At 38.6% G+C, this 26,010-nt stretch overlaps 2 protein-coding genes across 4 annotated transcripts in view; both read left to right on the forward strand.

Annotated features, from left to right (window-relative positions):
* The window catches only part of Erich1 (glutamate-rich 1), a gene marked incomplete at its 5' end in the record, with an annotated part of 52,793,804 nt that overhangs the window by 29,930,955 nt on the left and 22,836,839 nt on the right, over window positions 1–26,010 (forward strand).
* Window positions 1,099–26,010, forward strand: part of Msr1 (macrophage scavenger receptor 1) — an 85,784-nt gene continuing 60,872 nt past the window's right edge. For 2 of the 4 annotated variants that reach the window (XM_087588978.1, XM_087588979.1), the window contains exons 1-3: window positions 1,099–1,235; window positions 17,333–17,438; window positions 18,906–19,019. In XM_087588978.1, coding sequence (XP_087445104.1) covers window positions 1,137–1,235; window positions 17,333–17,438; window positions 18,906–19,019 — 319 coding nt within the window. In that variant the 5' untranslated portion in view covers window positions 1,099–1,136. The remainder of the gene's footprint in view (window positions 1,236–17,332; window positions 17,439–18,905; window positions 19,020–26,010) is intronic. The other 2 variants (NM_001191939.2, NM_001411777.1) reach the window with 1 other exon arrangement.

The raw sequence follows: 26,010 nt of genomic DNA on the forward strand, positions 1-26,010 counted from the left end.
AAGCAGCAACCACAGAGCTTGTATAGGTCTCTCCTGAGTCCTTTTTCACAAGTATTATGGTTTTGTACCCTGGTCTTTTGGGAGACTCCTAACAGTAGGAATGAGGGTGTCTCTGACTCTTTTGCCTACTCTTGGGGCCATTTTTCTTTCTATGGGTTTGCCTTGCTCAGCCTTGATATGATGGTTTGTGCCTAGTCTTATTTTAATTTGCTGTGTTTGGTTGATATCCCTTGGAGGCCTGCTCTTTTCTGAAGAGAAGTGAAGGAGGAGTGGATCACATGGAGAGTTGAGGTGTGTGAAGGGGATCTGGGAAGAGTGTAGGGAGGAGAAAATGAGGTAAAGATGTATTGTGTGAGATGATTATGATGCTGCTGCTGATGATGATGATAAAGAGGAGGTGAAGGAGGGAGAGGAGGAAGAGGAACAATTCCTTCTGTTTGGAGCACCAATAATTGCCTGTGGAACATAAGTTACATATCTCCTTCAGGAATATTAGTTATAAAATCTTAATAATGCAATATTGAATTTTTAAGTGGGTTATACTTGAACTAGCAGTATAAGTGAGTGATTAAGGAAAATACACAAACCTCTGACCATGTCTCAGAAGGTAGAGGGTTTTCCTTTCCTTTGAGCTGGCTCACCAGCTTCCTTAGTCCCATATGGTCCTATAAACTGATGAAATTATTGTGCTAAGAGCATTGCAGAGAGAGCTGAAGTGAGCAAGGACATTGTTGCTTACCTTGGTTCGATTCCACATCTTTTCCTTATGTTTTGATTTCTAGGCTTTTGTTTTGTACTTTGCTACAAAGAGGGGGAAAGAGTGATAGAAAACAAAACATGGTATCTTTCTCAACACTGTTATGACTCTAAAAAGACACAGTGTGAAATAATGAATGCTGTAGAAGTCACACATAACTTACTAGGGAGGGATGGCTGGTGGGATGTCAATTTTCTACCCTGCTACAAAATTCTTGATCTTTTTTGTAACTTCTCTTTTTTAAAAACTGTGCTTAAGGAAAGGGAATCTGACAAATTTAGATTTTGCTAACTTGTGCATTGATGATAAGGCTATGAAACACAATTCAGAGAAAGATTTTCAACACACAACTGTGTCATTTCCTTTCCCTGTGGGCCAGATGCTGAAATACTATGTGATAAAGATTTTAGGTTTCAATTGTAAAAAGAGGGAAGTGGACAAATCAGTGCTACCTTCATTACCAGCAATGACAAAAGAGGTATGCTTTAATTTATTTCTTCTTCAAATTATTTGTGTTGATGATGTGAACCCACTCTTGTACAAGTCTTTCTGTGTGTGTGTGTGTGTGTGTGTGTGTATGTGAGAGAAAGAGAGAGAGAGAGAGAGAGAGAGAGAGAGAGAATGACAGAGAGAGAGAGAGAAAGACAGAGACAGAAGACACAGAGAGAGACAGAGAGAGACAGAGAGAGATTCAGACAGAGAGAGACAGAGAGAGAGACAGAGAGAGAAGGACAGAGAGACAGAGAGAGACAGAGAGACAGAGACAGAGAGAGCACAACAGACAGACAGACAGAGTATCTGATCCATAATTTCTAGAAGAACTATTATTCTATCACTAATAGTTTAGTTTTGTTGTTTAACAGGTAAAACGAGAATAAAAGTCTTTGGCAATGTTTTCATTGATAGATTAGTAAGCAGCTTTGTCCCATAACTATGGGTGTTTTGTTAAAATGCTGGCTTTGTTTAATGTGTTTTTTGTTTTTGTTTTGGATATTTTCTTTATTTACATCCCAAACATTATCTGCTTTCCTTCTTTCCTCTCTGGAAAACTCCTATCCCATCCTTGTCACCCTGCTTCTATGAGAGTACTCCCCCTCCCACCCACTCCCACCTTACTGTCCTGACTTTCCCCTACACTAGGGAATTCAGCCTTACAGGACCAAGCGCTTCTCCTCCTATTGATACCAGACAATGCCATCCTTTGCTACATATGCAGCTGTAACCATTGGTCCCTTCATGTGTACTCTTTGGTTGGTGGTTTAGTCCCTGGGAGCTCTGAGAGCTCTGGTCAGTTGATACTGCTTTTCTTCCTATGGGTTGTGTCCCTTTAACTCCTTCAATCCTTTCTCTAACTCCTCCACTGGGGACCCCATGCTTAGTTCAATAGTTGGCTGGGAGCATCCGCATCTGTGTTTGTCAGGCTCTGGCGGAGCCTAAAGTATGTTTAATAGGTTAGTGTGCTTCTTTGTCATTTCCTTCATGTGACATTTCTGGCTTTAAGTTGATTGCTGTATTAATATTTCCTTGCTCAGAGAGTGAACAGCTGCTGAGTGTCGCTGCTGCAACAGTCTGAATTACATAGGAGGAAGGGATACAAATAGTAAAAAAAAAGTACAGTTAATTTTGTCAGAAGTTCTCAATTTAAAGCATGTGCCCAAGCAGAACTAATATAATTTGGGCTCCTTCCATAGAATAAAATTGCTTTATGTAACCACTATGTGAGTGGGAGGAGTTTATTGCTTTAAAGGCAGAAAAAAACTATAAAAGTATCTTCGTCGTGGAGATGTTACAATTTAGGGTGATTTGGATGGATGAGTAAGACTTGCACAGCATAAAATTGGGCTGGTGTTATCACTGGCCTTGTGGAACGGTGGCAGAAAAGTCAGAGAGCTGAAATGATGAATGTTTGGGGCAGTAGCAGGGAGCTCACATTGGATGAGGACACTGTCTCTTTCAAACCTGACGATCCTTACTTCCAGCTCTAATAACATTGACTAAGTACCTAAGCCATTTATGCCTTAGTTTCCTAAATGCAAGATAGAGGGAATCTGTCTATAGAGCTCACAGAACTGCCTTGAAGCTTAAATAGGCAAAACTCACAAAGTAATATAGAATTGTGAGAAATGGTGCTGCAGTTTATTGCCAGCTTTCTCTGTATCAGGCCAGCTTAGAAATTATTTTAGTCTTCATAGTATTCCTTTACATTGATAGTATATGAGCTTGTTACAAATGTAAAAATTATCCAGTGCTCTTGAAATAATTCCTGCTTTCTTAAAGTCATTTACCTAAAAGAATGGTACATTTGTCTCTCCACTTAGGACCAGTTTGTTAATTTTTTTATTATTTATTTTTTCTGTTTTTATTTTTGAGAATTTTATAGAATCTATTTTGATCATATTCTTTTTGTCACTTTTGGCTTTTGATTCAAACACTGAGGCTCTTTCTACTTTACCAAGAAGGACGAATGTCACTACCATAAGGCATAAGGCTGGTTCAGTCTTCAACAGGAATCTTTGTACATTCATTTTTAGCAGGGCACACACAAATATACTAACTTTAAAGGTGACATAATTACCAGCTACCTATCTTGAAGGCAGGGAATTTATTTTAAAAGAATAAGGAAGGTTACATTGGAGTAATTTACTCCACTCTTAAGAAAAAATGACTGTTAGACAATCATGGCAAATATGAATATACATTTATCTTAGAAGAAGTAGAAATGTGAAAGGACAAATGGCCAGACACATGGTCACAGGCCTCTTATCCAGATGCTTGGAATGCCCAGGCAGTCAGACAAGTTCAAGATGTTCTTAGGCTACAGAGTGAGTTCAAGGGTGGTCTGAGCAATTTCAATAAGATCTTGTCTCAAGATGAAAAGCAAGGAGTTCTGGGGTATAGTGTATTTGCAGTGCCTTTGATGAGCAGAGATTTATTTTTAAATCCAATACGAGTAGCATGACAACAGTCAAAATAAAACTCTCAAATAGTTAATAGATGCTAGACACACAAACTCCTTACTTAGTTACACATGGGTATAAGAAAGTTTCCCTGGAATGTTCAAGCAATGGATATGAACAGGTGATAGCCAAGAGGCACAGTAAATAACAAATAATTGCATGGAAATACCTCTTCTACATTAATTATAAACAGGGAAATAAAGGCGTCTTAAAATATTACAACTCATTAATAATTCTATGGTGGTGAATTTGGTTTAAAAATTTCACACACACACACTATTCAAATATGTGTGTGTGTGTGTGTGTGTGTGTGTGTGTGTGTGTGTGTTTTATATCCTCTTTCTAAATAACAGTAGATACCAAGACATTTAAAATAGTTTTCATTTAGTCTGGTACTTCAACAATGGCACAAAATCAAACTGAAGAATATCAAAAGAATAAGGCCAACCAACCACAGTAGCTATGACAGAATTATTTATATAAGTAAAATCATGAGCTCCTGTAAAGGAGTGGTTGCAAAAGAAACAACGATTACAGAAATAGCTTACGCACGTTTGATTAAATATCATATAGTTCATTATTTTATAATCTGAAAAGATATTCAAGAAAAATATAAATATGATCTTTAAGAAAAATGTGTCACACCAATCAATATGCACGTTGCAACACCCACTGTGTAAACCCAGACCCATGCACAAAGACTTAGGTGTCCTGTGATGAATGATGGATTTTATTGTATTAAAGTGGCCGGATGGTAGAAGTTGAATTTTATCTCAACTTTCATGGCACTTCATTGTTTTAATGATAACATGCCTGAAAATGAAGACTGTGGTTAGTGTTAACCTCTGAGTTCCTTCATATGGCTTTCCTGTTGCTGCCTCCATGAACTTTTGACCCTTCATAAAAGGCTGATATGGCAGAGATGTGTTTCAATTCTCGTGAGAACACACTGTTGATAGATTATCCAAGCTCAAAGGAGTTCACAATCCTTTATCAGGATAAAGGCGTGTGCTGGAAAAAGTCACTTCATGTGAAATTATTTGGCTCCTAACTTGGAAATTACATTTAAGGTCACAGAAAAATGCTCTAAAACTGTTCAAACACTGCTAACAAGGACTCACCTCTGTATGAATTCTTACATTTCCCAAAAATTAATAAAAGAGTCAGATAAAAAACTGAAATAATCTGATAAATTTAATAATCAATTTCTTTGAGGCAAAATGGGATGTACTAATGATGTCTTTTTTTGGTCAGGTAACTAAATTCATGCAAGTCTGAGAGAAGCATTTTCCAGTGCATGACAAGTTCTCTTTTTAATTCTATATTTGTGATACATGAACTTTCCTTGAGGTATACATACATCTGTGAAATACAGTCATCCTTAGAAATATGTTTTTTTCCATGCATGTAAGTTTTCATTTTAATTTTTTGTTGTGTTTTTATTTTATGGCTCTGAGGATCAAACATAGAGCCCTGTACCTAACACATAACCACTGAGATCATTAGGGGAGTAAGTGGGGAGAGACCACAGGACCAGAGCTGGGCCAGAGCTGGGCCCTGGCACACTCACAGTCTCAGCAAGACACATTAGTACACCTGTGATCATCTAGGGGTCTGTGGTTGGAAGATTGTATGTCAAGGCCAGACTGACTCACTTAGTGATACATTGTCTCCAAACAAAATCAAAATCAATCAGGAAATAACCAAAGGTTTATCTGTGTCTTGAAGTGCTGGGTCATTTTTCTTTCCTTAGCCACTAATCCAGCTTGTTCTCACGTCTACATTTCTCAGGTTTGTTTCCCTGATAAAATAGTGTCTACATACCTGTTTCTCTCTCTAACACAATCACTCCTTCCCTCCCTCCCTCCCTCTCTCTTTCTTTCTGTCTCTCCCTCCTTTCCGTCCATCCCTTCTTTCCCTCCCTCTCTCTCTCTCTCTCTCTCTCTCTCTCTCTCTCTCTCTCTCCCTCCCTCCCTCCCTCCCTCCCTCCCTCCCTTTCTCTGCTCCTTCCCTCCTCTCCACCCCATTCTCTGACATACTCACACCCCTTAAAGGGCCAAAATTTCAGGCAGAGAGTAAACTCAGAGAAATCTCCTGACATGTGACAAATCTTTGTTGCTTCTGTAGTTCATAAAGATTTTTTCTCATGAATTTGAATGTTTATTAAAGGCATCCCAGCCGTCACATTGCTGAAAGCAGATGTTGCCCATAGTGCTAAAATCTCTACATCTACATGCAGCAAACACATTCATAACGCACAGAGGATAGTGGTCGTCAACGAGGACACTGTGTTTGGAAAAACACCAGGATACAAGTTGGAACTGTTACAAGGTGTTGTGCACTTAGCCACACTCCCACCATCTCCATGAGGTCAACACTCACCAGAGTATCTGGCCACTCATTTGTATATAATGGTGTCCTAATTGCCTGTAGCTTCATGAATTCGGGTGGGGGGGCTGTTAAACATATAGTAGGAAAAGGAGAGTTTGTCTATACAAACATGAGGGAGTCATCATCCATGCTGGCTGAAGACTTTTTTTCAGAAGGGCCTGCACTGAGGTCAGACATGTTTCTATCACTAACCCCTCAACCATGCTCCTTAAGTAAGTCCAGTACACTTGTTGTTTCCCAGGGTGAGCTGTGCTGTACTGGAATTACACTTTGGTTTATAAGGGCAATCACGTTCACTGGGGGTTCAGTCTTAGCAGGACCAAGGGCTTCCCCTTCCACTGGTGCTCTTACTAGGCTATTCATTGCTACCTATGAGGTCAGAGTCCAGGGTCAGTCCATGTATAGTCTTTGGGTAGTGGCTTAGTCCCTGGAAGTTCTAGGCATTTTTAACGGTTGGTAAAAACACTGCAAGGAAACCAGAGATGCAGTGATGTATGAGCTGTTATGGAGTGTTTAGAGGGTGAACACTGGGTTAGATAATCATCCTCCAAACTAAATAACACCCCATTCCCCCACCAAATCATTCCTGCCAAAATCTAGCAAAGTGACCCTGAAAATGCCAGTAGGCCAGTTGAGACTGACAAAATGCAAAAGAATGCAGAGGGAGGGGGACCAGGTAGTCATCCATTTGTGTTCCTAAGCTCTAAAGAGCAAGCCTGGCTCTGGGTCCCAAAAGATGAAATAGAAAACGTCTAAAAAGAGAAAAATTAATTCACAGTTTTAGCCAAAGTCTTCCTAGTCAGGCTCAAACTTCCTTATATTAGCATCCTGACTTCTGGAAAGGCTGAGGCAAAGCTAAGAAGTAAGCATCTTGATTGTGCTGGAGGCTCAGGCTGTTGAAACAAGAAGATAAGCCTGTCTGAGAGTGCCAAGGGAAGGCTTAGGGAATATAAGCAGTTTTAAGTCATAGCAACACACACACACAAACAAACACACACACACACACACACACACACACACACACACACACATACACACACACATATAACCAGTTGAAATACTAAGTTCTTGTGGGGCATGCTATGTTAATATATGGTCAAAGAGGCCACAGAAAAACTGAAAATAAAGCCAGCCTCCCTTAGATTCTGAACCACAAACAAACATTGTCAAGAATTTCTGTCTCCAAAAGAACTCACCTCTGAGGTCCACTGGTTTTCTAAATAGCCACCTGACTTGGCAAACAAAAACTAACACATGAGATTAAAGTCTTAGAAAGTCAAATAAAACCATCCAGTCAACAGTTATATCGTGTATTCAAAGTTCCAGGGTACCTGAAACTCTGATGGTATAATATTGAACAAAGAAGACATATATCTGCCAGTCCATAGTTTACACTCTAGACTTTTCAGGTACAAGCACTTTTATCTTAATGCATAAACCTTCCTACACAGAAGAAAAAAAAATGAGTAGGCAGCCTGCAATGTTTCCTTTCTTTTAAGTAAAATGAACCCACATTTACTCATTTTGGAGAAGGAACAGTAACAACTGGTTAAAAACAAAAACAAAAACAACCCTTCATTAACGATGTGAACAGGGCTTTCCCACCGCAATCTTTACCACCTGAGCTCAAAGTCTCACGTTTTATCCACTTGGCCATAGTTGTTTCCAGTGTGCCTTTGAAGTCATTATATAGCTGTTTTATTCTGTTTCCTTGCTCATTCGTTTTGCTTGATGGGTAAAATCACTGTCCACATTTCATTACATCGTGGATTAAAAGACAGGAAACTGAAGGAAAGTCTGGATCCAGGGGTCCAAACTGCATGCTTCACAGTCAGTCTCCGGGCTATTTCTCATTCTTTTACTTAATTGTTTAAGGGCTTCTATTTGCTTATCTTGTGAGAGTCTCACAGTGTGGCCCAGGCTGGCGTTAACTCTGCATTTCTCTTGCCACTGGCTCCCAAGTGTCAGAATTACAGACAGACAGTGAGGTTGGAGGCACCACGTGACACCATGTCTCACGATTGGTTATTTTAATCTTTTTTTGATAGAGCTCTTGGTCCGCTTTACTTCTGCTACAGGATCTATGAGCACCCTGAGTCTAGCAACCTGTCTGCTGGTTTGGGCTTTTCCTTTCTTTTTCAATTTTGCCTTACTTGAAGAAAAAGAAGTTTCCGGTCCTCCATTTTCCTTCTCTTATCCTCGTGTCCCAGTGGCAAATCCTGTAAATATCACAATCCTCAGACTGAACAACTCAAGATTTGTGGAAACCGATTCTCAGAAATGATCAACGTGCAAAGGTTGTCCGTGTGAGCGGCCAAATAAATAACCTCCTCGGCTGTAATTTTTGAAGTCTGTCGACAAGGGTTAGTCACATCCTTGCTGGTCTATGAATCTCCCAAAGCAGGAAGTGCTTTTCGATATGATTGATGGGCTTCCCTCCCCAGCCCAGGCCAGAGGACTGCTTCCTGACCCTGCCATGAATTCAGTTAAAACTGCTGCAAACATCCCTCAGCAATGAAGGGAATAAAGAAGGGTTAGATGATGTCGGATTCTTGCTAAATTAGTCAACCTGCCTGAACCGGGACCCACAAAACGTTACTCCATTTATCCTCAAGGACAGTGTCTGTAAAAGGCGGAACATTCGGCCACAATCAGTACCATTTTTTGAAAATTTATTAGAATCTTAAACTACTTTATTAGTTTATTACATTCAATTACATGTATTTTCAAGTAGAATTTGAAACCCTACGATGTAGTATAATGATTAGGGCTCATAGCATGAATGTCTGACAGAGACCTTGACTTTAATGCCTAATACCACAAAGAAAAGAATAAAAGAAAAAAGGAAACTTCATATTATAATTAAATCCACTCAATTCAATATAAAAGTTAATTAGATTAGATTTATATTTATTTATTTATTTATTTTTTTTTTATTAACTTGAGTATTTCTTATATACATTTCAAGTGTTATTCCCTTTCCCGGTTTCCGGGCAAACATCCCCCTCCCCCCTCCCCTTCCTTATGGGTGTTCCCCTCCCAACCCTCCCACCATTGCCGCCCTCCCCCCATAGACTAGTTCACTGGGGGTTCAGTCTTAGCAGGACCCAGGGCTTCCCCTTCCACTGGTGCTCTTACTAGGATATTCATTGCTACCTATGGGGTCAGAGTCCAGGGTCAGTCCATGTATAGTCTTTAGGTAGTGGCTTAGTCCCTGGAAGCTCTGGTTGCTTGGCATTGTTGTACTTTTGGGGTCTCGAGCCCCTTCAAGCTCTTCCAGTTCTTTCTCTGATTCCTTCAATAGGGGACCTATTCTCAGTTCAGTGGTTTGCTGCTGGCATTCGCCTCTGTATTTGCTGTATTCTGGCTGTGTCTCTCAGGAGCGATCTACATCCAGCTCCTGTCGGTCTGCACTTCTTTGCTTCATCCATCTAGTCCAATTGGGTGGCTGTATATGTATGGGCCAAATGTGGGACAGGCTCTGAATGGGTGTTCCTTCAGTCTCTGTTTTAATCTTTGCCTCTCCCTTCCCTGCCAAGGGTATTCTTTTTCCTCATTTAAAGAAGGAGTGAAGCATTCACATTTTGATCATCCGTCTTGAGTTTCGTTTGTTCTAGGGATCTAGGGTAATTCAAGCATTTGGGCTAATAGCCACTTATCAATGAGTGCATACCATGTATGTCTTTCTGTGATTGGGTTAGCTCACTCAGGATGATATTTTCCAGTTCCAACCATTTGCCTACGAATTTCATAAACTCGTTGTTTTTGATAGCTGAGTAGTATTCCATTGTGTAGATGTACCACATTTTCTGTATCCATTCCTCTGTTGAAGGGCATCTGGGTTCTTTCCATTTTCTGGCTATTATAAATAAGGCTGCGATGAACATAGTGGAGCACGTGTCTCTTTTATATGTTGAGGCATCTTTTGGGTATATGCCCAAGAGAGGTATAGCTGGATCCTCAGGCAGTTCAATGTCCAATTTTCTGAGGAACCTCCAGACTGATTTCCAGAATGGTTTTACCAGTCTGCAATCCCACCAACAATGGAGGAGTGTTCCTCTTTCTCCACAACCTCGCCAGCATCTGCTGTCACCTGAGTTTTTGATCTTAGCCAATCGCACTGGTGTGAGGTGAAATCTCAGGGTTGTTTTGATTTGCATTTCCCTTATGACTAAAGATGTTGAACATTTCTTTAGGTGTTTCTCAGCCATTCGGCATTCCTCAGCTGTGAATTCTTTGTTTAGCTCTGAACCCCATTTTTTAATAGGGTTATTTGTTTCCCTGCGGTCTAACTTCTTGAGTTCTTTGTATATTTTGGATATAAGGCCTCTATCTGTTGTAGGGTTGGTAAAGATCTTTTCCCAATCTGTTGGTTGCCGTTTTGTCCTAACCACAGTGTCCTTTGCCTTACAGAAGCTTTGCAGTTTTATGAGATCCCATTTGTCAATTCTTGATCTTAGAGCATAAGCCATTGGTGTTTTGTTCAGGAAATTTTTTCCAGTGCCCATGTGTTCCAGATGCTTCCCTAGTTTTTCTTCTATTAGTTTGAGTGTGTCTGGTTTGATGTGGAGGTCCTTGATCCACTTCGACTTAAGCTTTGTACAGGGTGATAAGCATGGATCGATCTGCATTCTTCTACATGTTGCCCTCCAGTTGAACCAGCACCATTTGCTGAAAATGCTATCTTTTTTCCATTGGATGGTTTTGGCTCCTTTGTCAAAAATCAAGTGACCATAGGTGTGTGGGTTCATTTCTGGGTCTTCAATTCTATTCCATTGGTCTATCTGTCTGTCTCTGTACCAATACCATGCAGTTTTTATCACTATTGCTCTGTAATACTGCTTGAGTTCAGGGATAGTGATTCCCCCTGAAGTCCTTTTATTGTTGAGGATAGCTTTAGCTATCCTGGGTTTTTTGTTATTCCAGATGAATTTGCAAATTGTTCTGTCTAACTCTTTGAAAAATTGGATTGGTATTTTGATGGGGATTGCATTGAATCTGTAGATTGCTTTTGGTAAAATGGCCATTTTTACTATATTAATCCTGCCAATCCATGAGCATGGGAGATCTTTCCATCTTCTGAGGTCTTCTTCAATTTCTTTCTTCAGTGTCTTGAAGTTCTTATTGTACAGATCTTTTACTTGCTTGGTTAAAGTCACACCGAGGTACTTTATATTATTTGGGTCTATTATGAAGGGTGTCGTTTCCCTAATTTCTTTCTCGGCTTGTTTCTCTTTTGTATAGAGGAAGGCAACTGATTTATTTGAGTTAATTTTATACCCAGCCACTTTGCGGAAGTTGTTTATCAGCTTTAGTAGTTCTCTGGTGGAACTTTTGGGATCACTTAAATATACTATCATATCATCTGCAAATAGTGATATTTTGACCTCTTCTTTTCCAATCTGTATCCCTTTGATCTCCTTTTGTTGTCTGATTGCTCTGGCTAGAACTTCAAGAACTATATTGAATAAGTAGGGAGAGAGTGGGCAGCCTTGTCTAGTCCCTGATTTTAGTGGGATTGCTTCAAGTTTCTCTCCATTTAGTTTAATGTTAGCAACTGGTTTGCTGTATATGGCTTTTACTATGTTTAGGTATGGGCCTTGAATTCCTATTCTTTCCAGGACTTTTATCATGAAGGGGTGTTGAATTTTGTCAAATGCTTTCTCAGCATCTAATGAAATGATCATGTGGTTCTGTTCTTTCAGTTTGTTTATATAATGGATCACGTTGATGGTTTTCCGTATATTAAACCATCCCTGCATGCCTGGGATGAAGCCTACTTGATCATGGTGGATGATTGTTTTGATGTGCTCTTGAATTCGGTTTGCCAGAATTTTATTGAGTATTTTTGCGTCGATATTCATAAGGGAAATTGGTCTGAAGTTCTCTTTCTTTGTTGTGTCTTTGTGTGGTTTAGGTATAAGAGTAATTGTATATTCGTAGAAGGAATTCGGTAGGGCTCCATCTGTTTCAATTTTGTGGAATAGTTTGGATAATATTGGTATGAGGTCTTCTATGAAGGTTTGATAGAATTCTGCACTAAACCCATCTGGACCTGGGCTCTTTTTGGTTGGGAGACCTTTAATGACTGCTTCTATTTCCTTAGGAGTTATGGGGTTGTTTAACTGGTTTATCTGTTCCTGATTTAACTTTGATACCTGGTATCTGTCTAGGAAATAGTCCATTTCCTGAAGATTTTCAAATTTTGTTGAATATAGGTTTTTATAGTAAGATCTGATGATTTTTTGAATTTCCTCCGAATCTGTAGTTATGTCTCCCTTTTCATTTCTGATTTTGTTAATTTGGACGCACTCTCTGTGTCCTCTCGTTAGTCTGGCTAAGGGTTTATCTATCTTGTTGATTTTCTCAAAGAACCAACTTTTGGTCCTGTTGATTCTTTCTATGGTCCTTTTTGTTTCTACTTGGTTGATTTCAGCTCTGAGTTTGATTATTTCCTGCCTTCTACTCCTCCTGGGTGTATTTGCTTCTTTTTGTTCTAGAGCTTTTAGGTGTGCTGTCAAGCTGCTGACATATGCTCTTTCCTGTTTCTTTCTGCAGGCACTCAGCGCTATGAGTTTTCCTCTTAGCACAGCTTTCATTGTGTCCCATAAGTTTGAGTATGTTGTATCTTCATTTTCTTTAAATTCTAAAAAGTTTTTAATTTCTTTCTTTATTTCTTCCTTGACCAGGTTATCATTGAGTAGAGCATTGTTCAATTTCCACGTATATGTGGGCATTCTTCCCTTATTGTTATTGAAGACCAGTTTTAGGCCGTGGTGGTCCGATAGCACGCATGGGATTATTTCTATCTTTCTGTACCTGTTGAGGCCCGTTTTTTGACCAATTATATGGTCAATTGTGGAGAAAGTACCATGAGGAGCTGAGAAGAAGGTATATCCTTTTGCTTTAGGATAGAATGTTCTATAAATATCCGTTAAGTCCATTTGGCTCATGACTTCTCTTAGTCTGTCGACATCACTGTTTAATTTCTGTTTCCATGATCTGTCCATTGATGAGAGTGGGGTGTTGAAATCTCCCACTATTATTGTGTGAGGTGCAATGTGTGTTTTGAGCTTTAGTAAGGTTTCTTTTACTTATGTAGGTGCCCTTGTATTTGGGGCATAGATATTTAGGATTGAGAGTTCATCTTGGTGGATTTTTCCTTTGATGAATATGAAGTGTCCTTCCTTATCTTTTTTGATGACTTTTAGTTGGAAATTGATTTTATTTGATATTAGAATGGCTACTCCAGCTTGCTTCTTCTGACCATTTGCTTGGAAAGTTGTTTTCCAGCCTTTCACTCTGAGGTAGTGTCTGTCTTTGTCTCTGAGGTGTGTTTCCTGTAGGCAGCAGAATGCAGGGTCCTCGTTGCGTATCCAGTTTGTTAATCTATGTCTTTTTATTGGGGAGTTGAGGCCATTGATATTGAGAGATATTAAGGAATAGTGATTATTGTTTCCCTTTATATTCATATTTGGATGTGAGGTTATGTTTGTGTGCTTTCATTCTCTTTGTTTTGTTGCCAAGACGATTAGTTTCTTGCTTCTTCTAGGGTATAGCTTGCCTCCTTATGTTGGGCTTTACCATTTATTATCCTTTGTAGTGCTGGATTTGTAGAAAGATATTGTGTAAATTTGGTTTTGTCATGGAATATCTTGGTTTCTCCATCAATGTTAATTGAGAGTTTTGCTGGATACAGTAACCTGGGCTGGCATTTGTGTTCTCTTAGGGTCTGTATGACATCAGTCCAGGATCTTCTGGCCTTCATAGTTTCTGGCGAAAAGTCTGGTGTGATTCTGATAGGTCTCCCTTTATATGTTACTTGACCTTTTTCCCTTACTGCTTTTAATATTCTTTCTTTATTTTGTGCGTTTGGTGTTTTGACAATTATGTGACGGGAGGTGTTTCTTTTCTGGTCCAATCTATTTGGAGTTCTGTAGGCTTCTTGTATGCCTATGGGTATCTCTTTTTTTAGGTTAGGGAAGTTTTCTTCTATGATTTTGTTGAAGATATTTACTGGTCCTTTGAGCTTGGAGTCTTCACTCTCTTCTATACCTATTATCCTTAGGTTTGATCTTCTCATTGAGTCCTGGATTTCCTGTATGTTTTGGACCAGTAGCTTTTTCCGCTTTACATTATCTTTGACAGTTGAGTCAATGATTTCTATGGAATCTTCTGCTCCTGAGATTCTCTCTTCCATCTCTTGTATTCTGTTGGTGAAGCTTGTATCTACAGCTCCTTGTCTCTTCTTTTGGTTTTCTATATCCAGGGTTGTTTCCATGTGTTCTTTCTTGATTGCTTCTATTTCCATTTTTAATTCCTTCATCTGTTTGTTTGTGTTTTCCTGGAATTCTTTCAGGGATTTTTGCCATTCCTCTCTGTAGGCCTCTACTTGTTTATTAATGATTTCCTGTGTTTCCCTAAGTGTGTTCATGTCTTTCTTGAAGTCCTCCAGCATCATGATCAAATATGATTTTGAAACTAGATCTTGCTTTTCTGGTGTGTTTGGATATTCCATGTTTGTTTTGGCGGGAGAATTGGGCTCCGATGATGGCATGCAGTCTTGGTTTCTGTTGCTTGGGTTCCTGCGCTTGCCTCTCGCCATCAGATTATCTCTAGTGTTACTTTGTTCTGCTATTTCTGACAGTGGCTAGACTGACCTATAAGCCTGTGTGTCAGGAGTGCTGTAGACCTGTTTTCCTCTCTTTCAGTCAGTTATGGGGACAGTGTGTTCTGCTTTCCGGCGTGTAGTTTTTCTTCTCTACAGGTCTTCAGCTGTTCTTGTGGGCCTGTGTCTTGAGTTCACCAGGCAGCTTTCTTGCAGCAGAAAATTTGTCTTACCTGTGGTCCCGAGGCTCAGGTTCGCTTGTGGGGTGCTGCCCAGGGGCTCTCTGCAGCGGCAGCAACCAGGAAGACCTGTGCCGCCCCTTCCGGTAGCTTCAGTGCACCAGGGTTCCAGATGGTCTTTGGCTTTTTCCTCTGGCGTCCGAGATGTGTGTGCAGGGAGCAGTCTCTTCTGGTTTCCCAGGCTTGTCTGCCTCTCTGAAGGTTTAGCTCTCCCTCCCACGGGATTTGGGTGCAGAGAACTGTTTATCCGGTCTGTTTCTTTCAGGTTCCGGCGGTGTCTCCTATATTTATTTATTTATTCATTTATTTCATAATTAGAATTTAGCCTGGAACTTGGCACGTGCTTTGTAAATGTTTCCCCACTGACATATTCTTGGTCATAATTAAATTGGTGAAATCTAAAAGTGTAAGAATTAGTGAGCACTGTGTGATATTTTAGTGTATCACATGCATTGTGTCGTATGAAAGTAATGTTTAACATTTTGTTTTGTTGAAACCTTTCAAGATTCTCTTTGCTACCTTTTGAATTTGTAGTGCGATGCTGTCACGTGTGGTCACCTGACTGTGCACTGCCAGACCAGACTCTTTGCTTCTCTCATAGATGAGTTAGTACCTATCCAACTAGAATTGTAAATTATTGACCCTCTCAGTTCAAGTATCAGGAAGTCTGACATTGTAGCCCATTGAGCTCTTTATGAAGACACTCAAGGCCTTTGATACCCATCAAGAGACATAAAAGCATAGATTGCTCAGTAGAATGTTGACTGAACTTGAATAACAAAAAAGCAGATTTATGTTGTGGAATACAAGAGCCTAAAAACAACCAGAAAGAGTGGGGGAGAGAGAAGGAAAGAAGAGGAGAGGGGAGGAAAGGATCAAGAGATGGCATGACGGAAGGGAAGGAAAGAACAGTAACTTTTGCCTGGTTTAGGGACCATTTCCTCCTACAGGATTGCTTGATCCAGCCTCCATATGCAGGTATGTGTCTAGTCTTATAGTAACTCATGATCCTCTGTTCAGTTGATATCCCTGAGAGATCTGCTTTTTGATGAAGGGAGAGAAAGAATTGATCCAGGCAAGAGGGGAGGTGTAGGTGGCAGGTAATGGGAGGAGAGACGCTAAGAAGTATATGAAAGAAGAATAAATTAATTAATGAAGTAAAAGCGACAATAATCAAAAAACTTACTTTTTTCCTGTGAATTTAAATCTAGTGACTTTATCTTTCTAAACTGATAAGCAGACGCCTTGGCAAGGAAATCTGGCTCACTAAGCTATATTTAATAAATTCAGTCCAAAAAGTCACCGGAAATGTTTGTTCCAAACATGTATAACTACTTGTTCCAAGGGAAAGGCATGCTTTCTCTCCAGCTGGTTACTTTTTGTCACTTGGTATTTTTTTGTTTGTTTGTTTGTTTGTTTGTTTATTAGAAAGGTAAGACTCCACCTCACATGCAAAGGCCACACATCTGTAAACACAGACGGCTCTCTACAGAGAACAAGATAGCAATGAGACCTCAAGAACATGACCTTTTAGGGCTCGAGACCCCAAAAGTACAACAATGCCAAGCGGGAGGGGAACACCCATAAGGAAGGGGAGGGGGGAGGGGGATGTTTGCCCGGAAACCGGGAAAGGGAATAACACTCGAAATGTATATAAGAAATACTCAAGTTAATAAAAAAAATAAATAAATAAATAAATAAATAAATAAAATTATATTTTTAATTTAAAAAAAAATATAATGTCTCAGAAACATATGCCAAGATGTGAACCTTTAAAATACCTAATTAAAATTACACTGGGAGCAGGAAAAAAAAAAAAAAAAGAACATGACCTTTTAAATCTGTTTTCCACGGATTTGCAGTGTATGTGTGAGTGTGTGTTTGTGTTCATGTGAGTGCCTGGGGGAGGTGCAACTGAACTTAGGTGTAGTTGTATGTGGAGACCCAGAATCAATGCAGTATATTTTCTTCTATTGCTTTGCTCCATATATTTTGAGACTCTATCTCTCACAATGCTCTAGACTCATAACAGTTGGCCAGAGCACTGCTGGAGATGCTCCTGTCTCCATTTCCAAGCACCAGGGCTTCACCACTTGTAACTTCTCAGGGAGTGCTTGGCATTCAAACTCAGGGATTCACGCTTCAGTAGCAGGCATCCCATTGGCATCTATCTCTCTAGTTCCATAAATATGTTCTTTTAAAAATTTAAATAGGAAGTCATGAGAAAGACTAATATAGTGCTCTATATGATCTGCATATTTAATTTAGCCACTTGGCTTGCTAAAATTGAATCTTAATGATAAACATCAACTTGTAACACCGTGAAAACCAACCTCAGAAACTTCATGTGGCATTCATGTATTCTGCATGTGTTTCATAGATGATAGAGAAACAGAGGCTCTGTCCTCCTGAACCGGAGGACGCTGACTGCTACTCAGAATCTGTGAAATTTGACGCACGTTCCATGACAGCATCCCTTCCTCACAGTAAGTAGACAATGACAGCATGACACAGGTAGCAGTTTGGGTGGCTTAAATCAGCAGAGATTTGTCTGTCTGCTTTTTTCCTCACAGTTCTCTGTCCCAGAAGTCTTAAATTAAGGTGTCCAAATGATCTCAGGTCATTTAAAGGCCATGTCTCTTCCCAGCTTCTGTTGGTTTCTGACAATTCTTGGTGGTCCTGGCATTTAAGTACATCACTGCCACCTCTGCTTCCTGCTTCAAAGGGATTGATTATTTTCCTATGTAATCATATGCTCTTTCCTCTTCTTATAAAGATCTAACCATTATATCAGAACCAACTTCACACCACAAGACACTATTTACACTAGACTAATTTGCACTGACCCTGGTCCCAATTAAAATCATCATCATAGTTATCAAGGGCCAGCACTTCTTCATATCTTTTTGAGAGCTAAAATACCACTTGCAACAGATGAATCAGATGATGACAAGAACACAGAGGAACAATGTTCAGCACCATCTGGTCCATTTTAAGGTGACAGGACAGCCTACTATCCCTTGATGCCCGTATCTGAGAAGCTGGGTGGAGAGGGAAGAGTTTCAGGTGGAGGAACCAGCAAGCAAAACCTTCAAGGATCCTGCATGAGTTTATGTACATGAGTTCAAATCCCAGCCCTTAGATAAAACTCAGATGTGACGGTTTATATGTGTAATTCCCGTTTTGGAAAGGAAAAGACAGGAAGATCCCTGGGGAGTGTTGGGCAGTTGGTGTAACTGAATCTGGGATTTCCGGGTCCAGTAAGAGAACTTGTCTGAAAAATGAAGTGCAGGGGACAGGGTCAAGCAAACTTGGCTCTTTCAGAGGAACTGGGTTTGGTTCCTAGCACGCTCGTGTCAACTCATAACCATCAGTGACTCCAGCTCCAGGTGATCTGACCCCTGACTTCCACGTGCTCCAGACACACATGTGGTACACAAACAGGCCTCACATTTACTCAGCCTGCAATAGAGGCAATTTCAGCTTGTGTGTGTTAGGGGTTGTACTTTTAATCTTCCATGAGAGACCCTGTCTCAAATGTAAGGAGTGGAGAGCAATGGAGGAAGGCATCCAAGCACAGAAACCCATATGCCCACACAATAAATACATAATATACTACTTTTTCTTTGTGTGAGCATAGTCCCACTGCAGTCAACATGCCATTATAGGAATATATATTCTATGTAAATGCATGCCAAAGAGATAAGTACAATTGTTATTCTCTGATCTATCCACACAATATATAAATCATTTTGTCCCACTAAAATAATTGTATATTACATTCAAATCATGCAACATATACATATATAAAATCATATGTAATTGTGTTCTCTTACTTGTGTGACAAGCACTTTACCCACTGAATCTTGTCTCCTGCACCAATTACAAAGATTTAAATCAAAGTTTTTAAGAATAGTCTTGGATTTGTTCTGTTTTCTTTTGCTTTGTTTTAGACACTATAAATGGCTCCTCCGTTCAGGAGAAACTGAAGTCCTTCAAAGTTGCCCTCGTCGCTCTCTACCTCCTTGTGTTTGCAGTACTAATACCTGTTGTTGGAATAGTAACAGGTACCGTATCCCAGAATTTTGAAACTTCATTCATTTGCTTATTGTAAAACCAGAGTTATAGCAGCTGCGTTAGGGTACATCCATAGAGAAACTTCATGTGCAAAACTTTCCTAAGAATCAATCAATATACTGGAAACAGATTGTATAATATTAACAGAATTCAAACAGAATATAAGTGAGTAAAATAAAACTTTTGGCATAAAGAATATGGGCTGGGTTTATGTCCATCCCTCCTCTCTCTTTGTCCTTTCTCCAACTCCTCCCTTGTCCCTCCATTTTTCTCAAGGTCATTATATATTATTATGCAGACAGATAGCTAGAGATATACACATTTGTAAATGCTGCCCCTGGGTTTATTATGTGTTGCTCAAACGTATGTCCATTAGGTCTCCTCTGGAGATTGGATAACATCTTAGGGGACTCATCCCTGCAGATGATTGATTCTTTACCAGACGCCATTAACTGCCTACAGGTAGCTCTTCATCCCAGGGTAGGGCCTTGTGAGATTTATTCCATTTATACCAAAATGTCAATTGGTGTTATCATGTCCAGGTCTTTTCTAGTTGACCACGTTGTTGACATTTCATTAGAGCAGGTCCCAGACATACATAGAAGACACAACCTCAAATCTCCCAGTAGATATCCTGGTCCTCTGACTCGTCTTTCTGTCTTTCTCTTCTGTGATGTTCACTGAACCTCAGAGGTACAGGTTGTGTTGTCAGTGTATCAATTCGGGACAGGTACACCAAGTCCTTTCATCTCTAGATTTTGGAAAGTTTTGGATTTCTCTAATAATCTCAGTCCATGGAGGTGGGGGGGGGTCTTCTCTGATGAGATGTGAGAGTTATACTCACTGTTGACCATAGATAATAAGTGTTTAGGATGCAGTTTGAAATGTTATTGGTGTAGAGAAATGGCAGTAGTATGTTCTGTCATCTAGGTTTACAGTACTAAGTAGGCATCATGGATAAAGAGGGAATATTATCCCCACAAGTGGCAATCGTTTTTTAAATTATGTGTGACGTGTGTGTGTGTATGTGTGTGTGTGTGTGTGTGTGTGTGTGTGTGTGTATGCATATCTGTAATTTTAAGTAAACATAAAATAATGCATAGGACACATTTTCCTTTATTTAGATGTTGTTAACTTCTTTCAAAGTTTTACATATACCTTCTACACGCACTGTTAGACATGACTGAGAATACATTCTCTTCTTGCTTTTGCAAATGCTAATGAGTTTGAATTTTACACTGCAGTTGTTTGTTGCTGATCCATGTAAGTATAATTGAATTTTTATATTAAACTTCCTCTAATCTCTTTTTGTTTTGTTTGAAAGAAAGTGCTGATAACGCTTCAGACTATTTCAAAATTATATTACACTCCACAGTTTTGTAAACTTCTAGTGACGGGCAACAATGCTTCTGAAATTCCCGTTAGTTATGTAATAAAAATTTCCCCTAAAAGAGAATGAAGTTAACCATGGCTCTTTAGCATGTCTCCAGCATCTTCTAAAGCATGTGGAGAAAGTAGTACTCTTTCCAAAGTACTTGCCAATAGGAAAACAAGTATGGTAATTTACACTAACAATGTCTATCCCCAAACACAACATGCCTGTATTGCAGAAAGCTTTACATGCCAAGTGTGAAAAATTCATCATCACTACACCTTGTGAATATGTTTCACATGCTGCCATTTAAAACACAGAGCAATAATAACGCAGCAATATCCATTAGGATTTTTACAATATGACATGCTACTTGGGTTCAATGTGATGTTCTCCAGGATAATATTTCTCTAAGAAGTCTGTTTGAACTGGAGATAAACAATTTCAGATGAATGTTATTTGGTTTATTTGGTTGGTTTGGTTTGATTGTTCCTTGGTGGTTTTGTTACCGTCCTTGTTGTGGATATGTTGTATCCCCTTTCCCAGGCTGGCCTTCAATTTGCTTGTACCTAAGAATGACTGAATATTTGGTCTTCCTGACCCTACCCCTGATTGCTGAGGTTAGGGCATCAACACGTTTAGTTTACATGGTGCTGGAATTGAACTCAGGGTAACCTAAAAGCTAGCAAACCATTTTTATCAACGGAGCTACTTGCCCAAACAGACATATTGGATTTTAATTGATAATAAAAGTCCCTGGTCTTGCCATCCTTTTTTTTCTCTCTGTACTACCCACCCCCAATACTTTTCCAATATGCTCATCAAGAGACTAGCTTAGGAAAAGTTCATTTGAATGTGCATGCTAATCTGCCTAATAAAATGCTCTTAAATGTAAAACCAAAGTTCCTTTGTTAAGGGAAACTGGAGAGACTATCTCAAAACACATTAAAAATTCTACTCAGGAAGAAAAGCTAAGGAAATTAACAATTGTAAAACACAGCTATTGTTTTATCATTTTGCATCATTTGCTGTGCCCAAGCACTAGGCTATAAACTTTCAGTGGATCCTCTTAATACAGCCTTACAATTACCCTTTCAGCAGATGCCGTAATTATCTTCATTATCCACACTAGAAGACCGGAGCTCCTTAGTAATGGAGCATGTGTTTCCATCTATGACTTCTGTGTCTTAACCTCTCTTGTGCGCTGTCTCTCACTGCAATTTGGTCATGATAATAAAACATGATTGTCCAGGAAAAAACATCCATAAAAATAGAATTTTCATAATGTCAACTAAGAGAATATTTCTTTTTTTAAAAAAAGTTCCTGTTTTAGACATTAAAAACAGTGAAAACAAAAAGCCAAGCATAGCAACCAAAGCAAACAGTGAACAGACGACAGGTATTGAATAAAGAAAATAGAAGTTTCTAACAATATAGATTCCTCATTTCCTCATAAGCAAGGTTATATACATGTCATCGATATACCCGTGCTTATCTGTGGTGTGAAATAAATACTTGAATGCCGTGCTTTTGTTTGGTGTCAACAAATATACACCAGTTAGAATTCAGGCAAATTTCATCTCTTTTATGCAAACCACAGCCTACAAAACCTACCTCAAGGACTGTAGGCTTTGATAGTCTGTGATCAAGGGAGATAGAAGCCTGAATAGTCTCCTGACTTGTAATCAAGTTCAAAATTCCTAGGCTCTTGGGAAATATTACCATGTCAAATGATTGCTCTGGGATTGCCCAGTAACTGGTCTGTCTTTTTCTGCTTCCTAAAATTATCATAGGTACCTATTAGGACAGATAGGAAATAGAATGTTCCAATCTTATAAGTTAATACTTGTTCCAAATTCACCAGAATTTTAAGCAGAACTCATTGTGACTATCATGTACTCAGAACAGGTAATTGTTAATGCATTTATAACGCTTAGTACCAGATCACAATGACTCTCAAAGAGAGCTAAAATATACGAGAGCAAAAGATTATAGATGTAGACTGCTGAAAGTTATGGCACAACATATGAATTGGTAGCTGAGGTAAAATGAACATAAAACTTTCAAATTTAAAGTAGCTAGTCCGTGGAAAGTTGTTTTATTACTCTGGTGGCACACACTATATGGTACCTCTCTCAAGGAATGTGAAGTATTCCTGACAGAAAATAGCATCATAAGACTGGACCAGGATGAGAAGATACGTTATAGAACGGATGTGTATAAATTGTTACTGAAATACAAAATCCTTTCTCAGAATAATATAAATGTTGGATGGGAAAAGATATTACTAACACGAAAGAGTAAACACGAAGTGTCAGTCAAATATCACCAGCTCCCCAGGTATTTGCATAGAACATAAAAGTTTGCCTTCTTTCAATATAAAATAGAGATATCACAGAATGCTATCTCTCTGGGAAAAGATGAAAAAATGTGAACTTGTAAAAATATAGACTCAGTTATTCTTTTTAAATTTACTTCTGAGACTATAAAATAATTGTACACATTTTCCCTCTGTTTCCATCCTCCAAAACCTCTTAAATACACCTCCCCCACACCCCTTCAAATTAACGGATTCTTTTTAACTACTATTATCACATGTATATATTATATATATATACATGTATATATACATACACACATATATGTATGTATACATATATGTGTACATACACACATATCACATATGTTACATATGTGCATGTAATGTATGCATATATATGCATATAATAACAATAGTGACAGATCAATCTGAATAATGGTATTTGTGTGTATCTTTTCAGCATTGGCTGTTGACACTAGAAAAGAGTTGTTATGTTCTTCCCTGGGAATGATCACCTCTCCTGCTCCCAGCTTTTTCAGTTGCCTATAGTTCTTTGTGTAAGTTTTAGGTCTTGGGGACTTTTTTCTAATCCTTTCCAAACAGGTATACTAACTGTGGAAAAAAAAGTTTAAATATATGAATGTTTGGAGGCTTCTCATTAAAAAACAGTTAAGCTCTTGCTTTTTCTTGCTCTTGGTCTTACCCTCTTCTTCTTTGTCCCTTCTCTCCCCCCCCCCCCCCAGTTCTCTCCCTGTGCTCATGGCTGGCCTCTACTTCTCTCTCTCTCTTTCTCTGCCCTACTATCCTCTTAAATACCTTCCTCATGCCCTGAATAGAGTCTATTTTATAAAACAAAACAAAACAAAACCCCACAGTTAATTGGTTATTGCTGTAATTTGGATTACAAGGTTCATGACGCATGCCCAGCAAGCCCTATAAAGCAAAGTCTCTAGCACTTGAGGTAGCCATTGATACAGAAAGTAAAGCAGGAGTTAGTTTCATTAATGATTAAGGAGACAGGAAGTTGTGTTTTAAAAATGAATAAAATGTCTTTGTTGTCAAAGCATGTATACCTTGTCAAATGAATATCATAGTTCATGTAACTTTTTACAAAATCAGGTCTCTTCTATCTATGCTGAAAAACATACTTATTTTACTATATGAAATAAAGGTTGTTTTCTTTTTTTAGTATAGATGAGAATTAATTCAGGGCATGGGATTCAGGGCATGGGGAGGAGTGTTAAGAGGGTAGTAGTGCAGAGAAGGGCAGAGAGAGAGAGAGAGAGAGAGAGAGAGAGAGAGAGAGAGAGAGAGGGAGGGAGAGAATGAGAGAGAGAGTAGAGAAGTAGAGAAATAGAAGAGTAGAACCTGGCCATGAGCACATGGAGAGAAGGGGCGAGGGGAATGGGGAGAGAAGGGACAAAGGGGGAAGAGGGTAAGAGCAAGAGAGCAAGAGTGATTGTCTTCAAAGTAAAACTCTGTGGTGAAGCAAATAGAGCACGGGTCTAAAAAAATAAAGTACAAACTACTGTGTTTACAAACATAACTCCCTTGAGAAGGAATGTTTGTATATTACACAATATACTAATCTATATTCTATTAATTGTAATTAATACATTTATACTATATAGTTATATAATTGTAATATAATTAATCAATATCAAATTGGAGACAATAAGATGACACATCAATCCTGAAACATCAAATGCTTCTGAATCTTGGGAAATAGTCTATATATTTTTTTATATATCTACTTGATGCTAATAATAGTACTAATATTCTATTTACACAGATGGTAAAATAGAAACATGAACATTAATAACTCATCCAACACTACTGCTTTTAAAAGGCAGAGCTATAAATGTTAATCCAGGCTAAATGAAGCAATGTTTGTCATGATTTTGAAACAGTTTTAAAAGTACTATTCATTTAAGTTGCTTATTGTTAAAGACAATAGTTTCCTTCCCAGTCAGTTTTGTTTATTTTTGAAATTGTAATTCATTACAGCATTTCTCCTTTCCCTTTCCTGCTTCCAAACCTTCTCATATATATATTCATCGTGGCTCTCCTTCTAACTTGTGGTCTCTTTTCCCATCAATTGTTCTTGAATATATATATATATATATTCGTGTATATACATATATATGAGAATACATATATATATAAGAAAATACATATATATGTGTATATATATATATATATATATATATATATCTCAATCCTATTAAAAAAGCCACAGTCAATGGAGTAATGCTGGGATCAAGAGAGGCGCCCCTTCCCTGGAAAGAACACCACAATTGGCTGTCCACTGTCAAATGGGCAGCCCTGAAAACATACATGCAATTAACTTTACATGGATTCAACAGGCTATATGACTGCAGAAAAACTTGCTCCTCATTCTGAATTTAGAAAATGTGGTGATCTATGGCAATAAATATACTTGTATGTCCAATGTATTGATGGGCTGAGAAATTAGAATGGCTGACACACAATAATTGTGGTCCTGTGATAGACCACACCAAAATTTTGTCATTGATTCATTACTAAATTTAATAAGCTAAAATCATAGAATAAGCACAGAGATATATTTTAAGTGAAAACATATAATAACATTCCTTGTTAATATAAACAATAATTAACTAGCAGATATTGCTTTCCCTGAGGATGGTGGCTACAAGGATTCTATAAGATATTCTTTTATATAACATTTTATAATCATTATATATTATATATATAATCTTTTATATTCATTTATATAATCATTAGAATTTTATTGATTCCAGCTGCCTGCAATGAGGTCTAAATATTTATTCGACCCAGTCTCAAGTACTGTTGTAACCAGTAGCATTTTTACATGGCTCAAGGAAACTAAACAAGGGCAGGTTAGATAACTGCCAGGAACAATCAAACTGACAAGCGAAGCATGGAGGAGGCTTTCAAAATCAACAGTTTGCTCCAGTGGAAACACAAATTTAAGTAGAAATTTCTGTTGTCTTATTTAATTCCTCAAAACATGGTAACACGAGTTACAACTAAGAAATGTAGGAGATTCATATGTAGCCATGTATTTAAATATTTCAGCTGTGTGAAGATGTACTGTTCCTGCTCTATGTTGTCATTTGTAGAGAATATTATGCCTCGGACTAATACGAACGTAAAAGGAGCATGCGGACAAGAATATATACATAGTTCCAATCTGTTAAGTTTCATCAAAGATATTACATTATTATAGAATAGTGGTAAGACATTTTAGTATTTACTTCATCTCATACGATTACGGCATATGTAA

Source organism: Rattus norvegicus, chromosome 16 (genome assembly GCF_021556685.1).
Source record: "Rattus norvegicus strain SHRSP/BbbUtx chromosome 16, alternate assembly SHRSP_T2T, whole genome shotgun sequence".
Taxonomy (NCBI): Eukaryota; Metazoa; Chordata; class Mammalia; order Rodentia; family Muridae; genus Rattus; species Rattus norvegicus.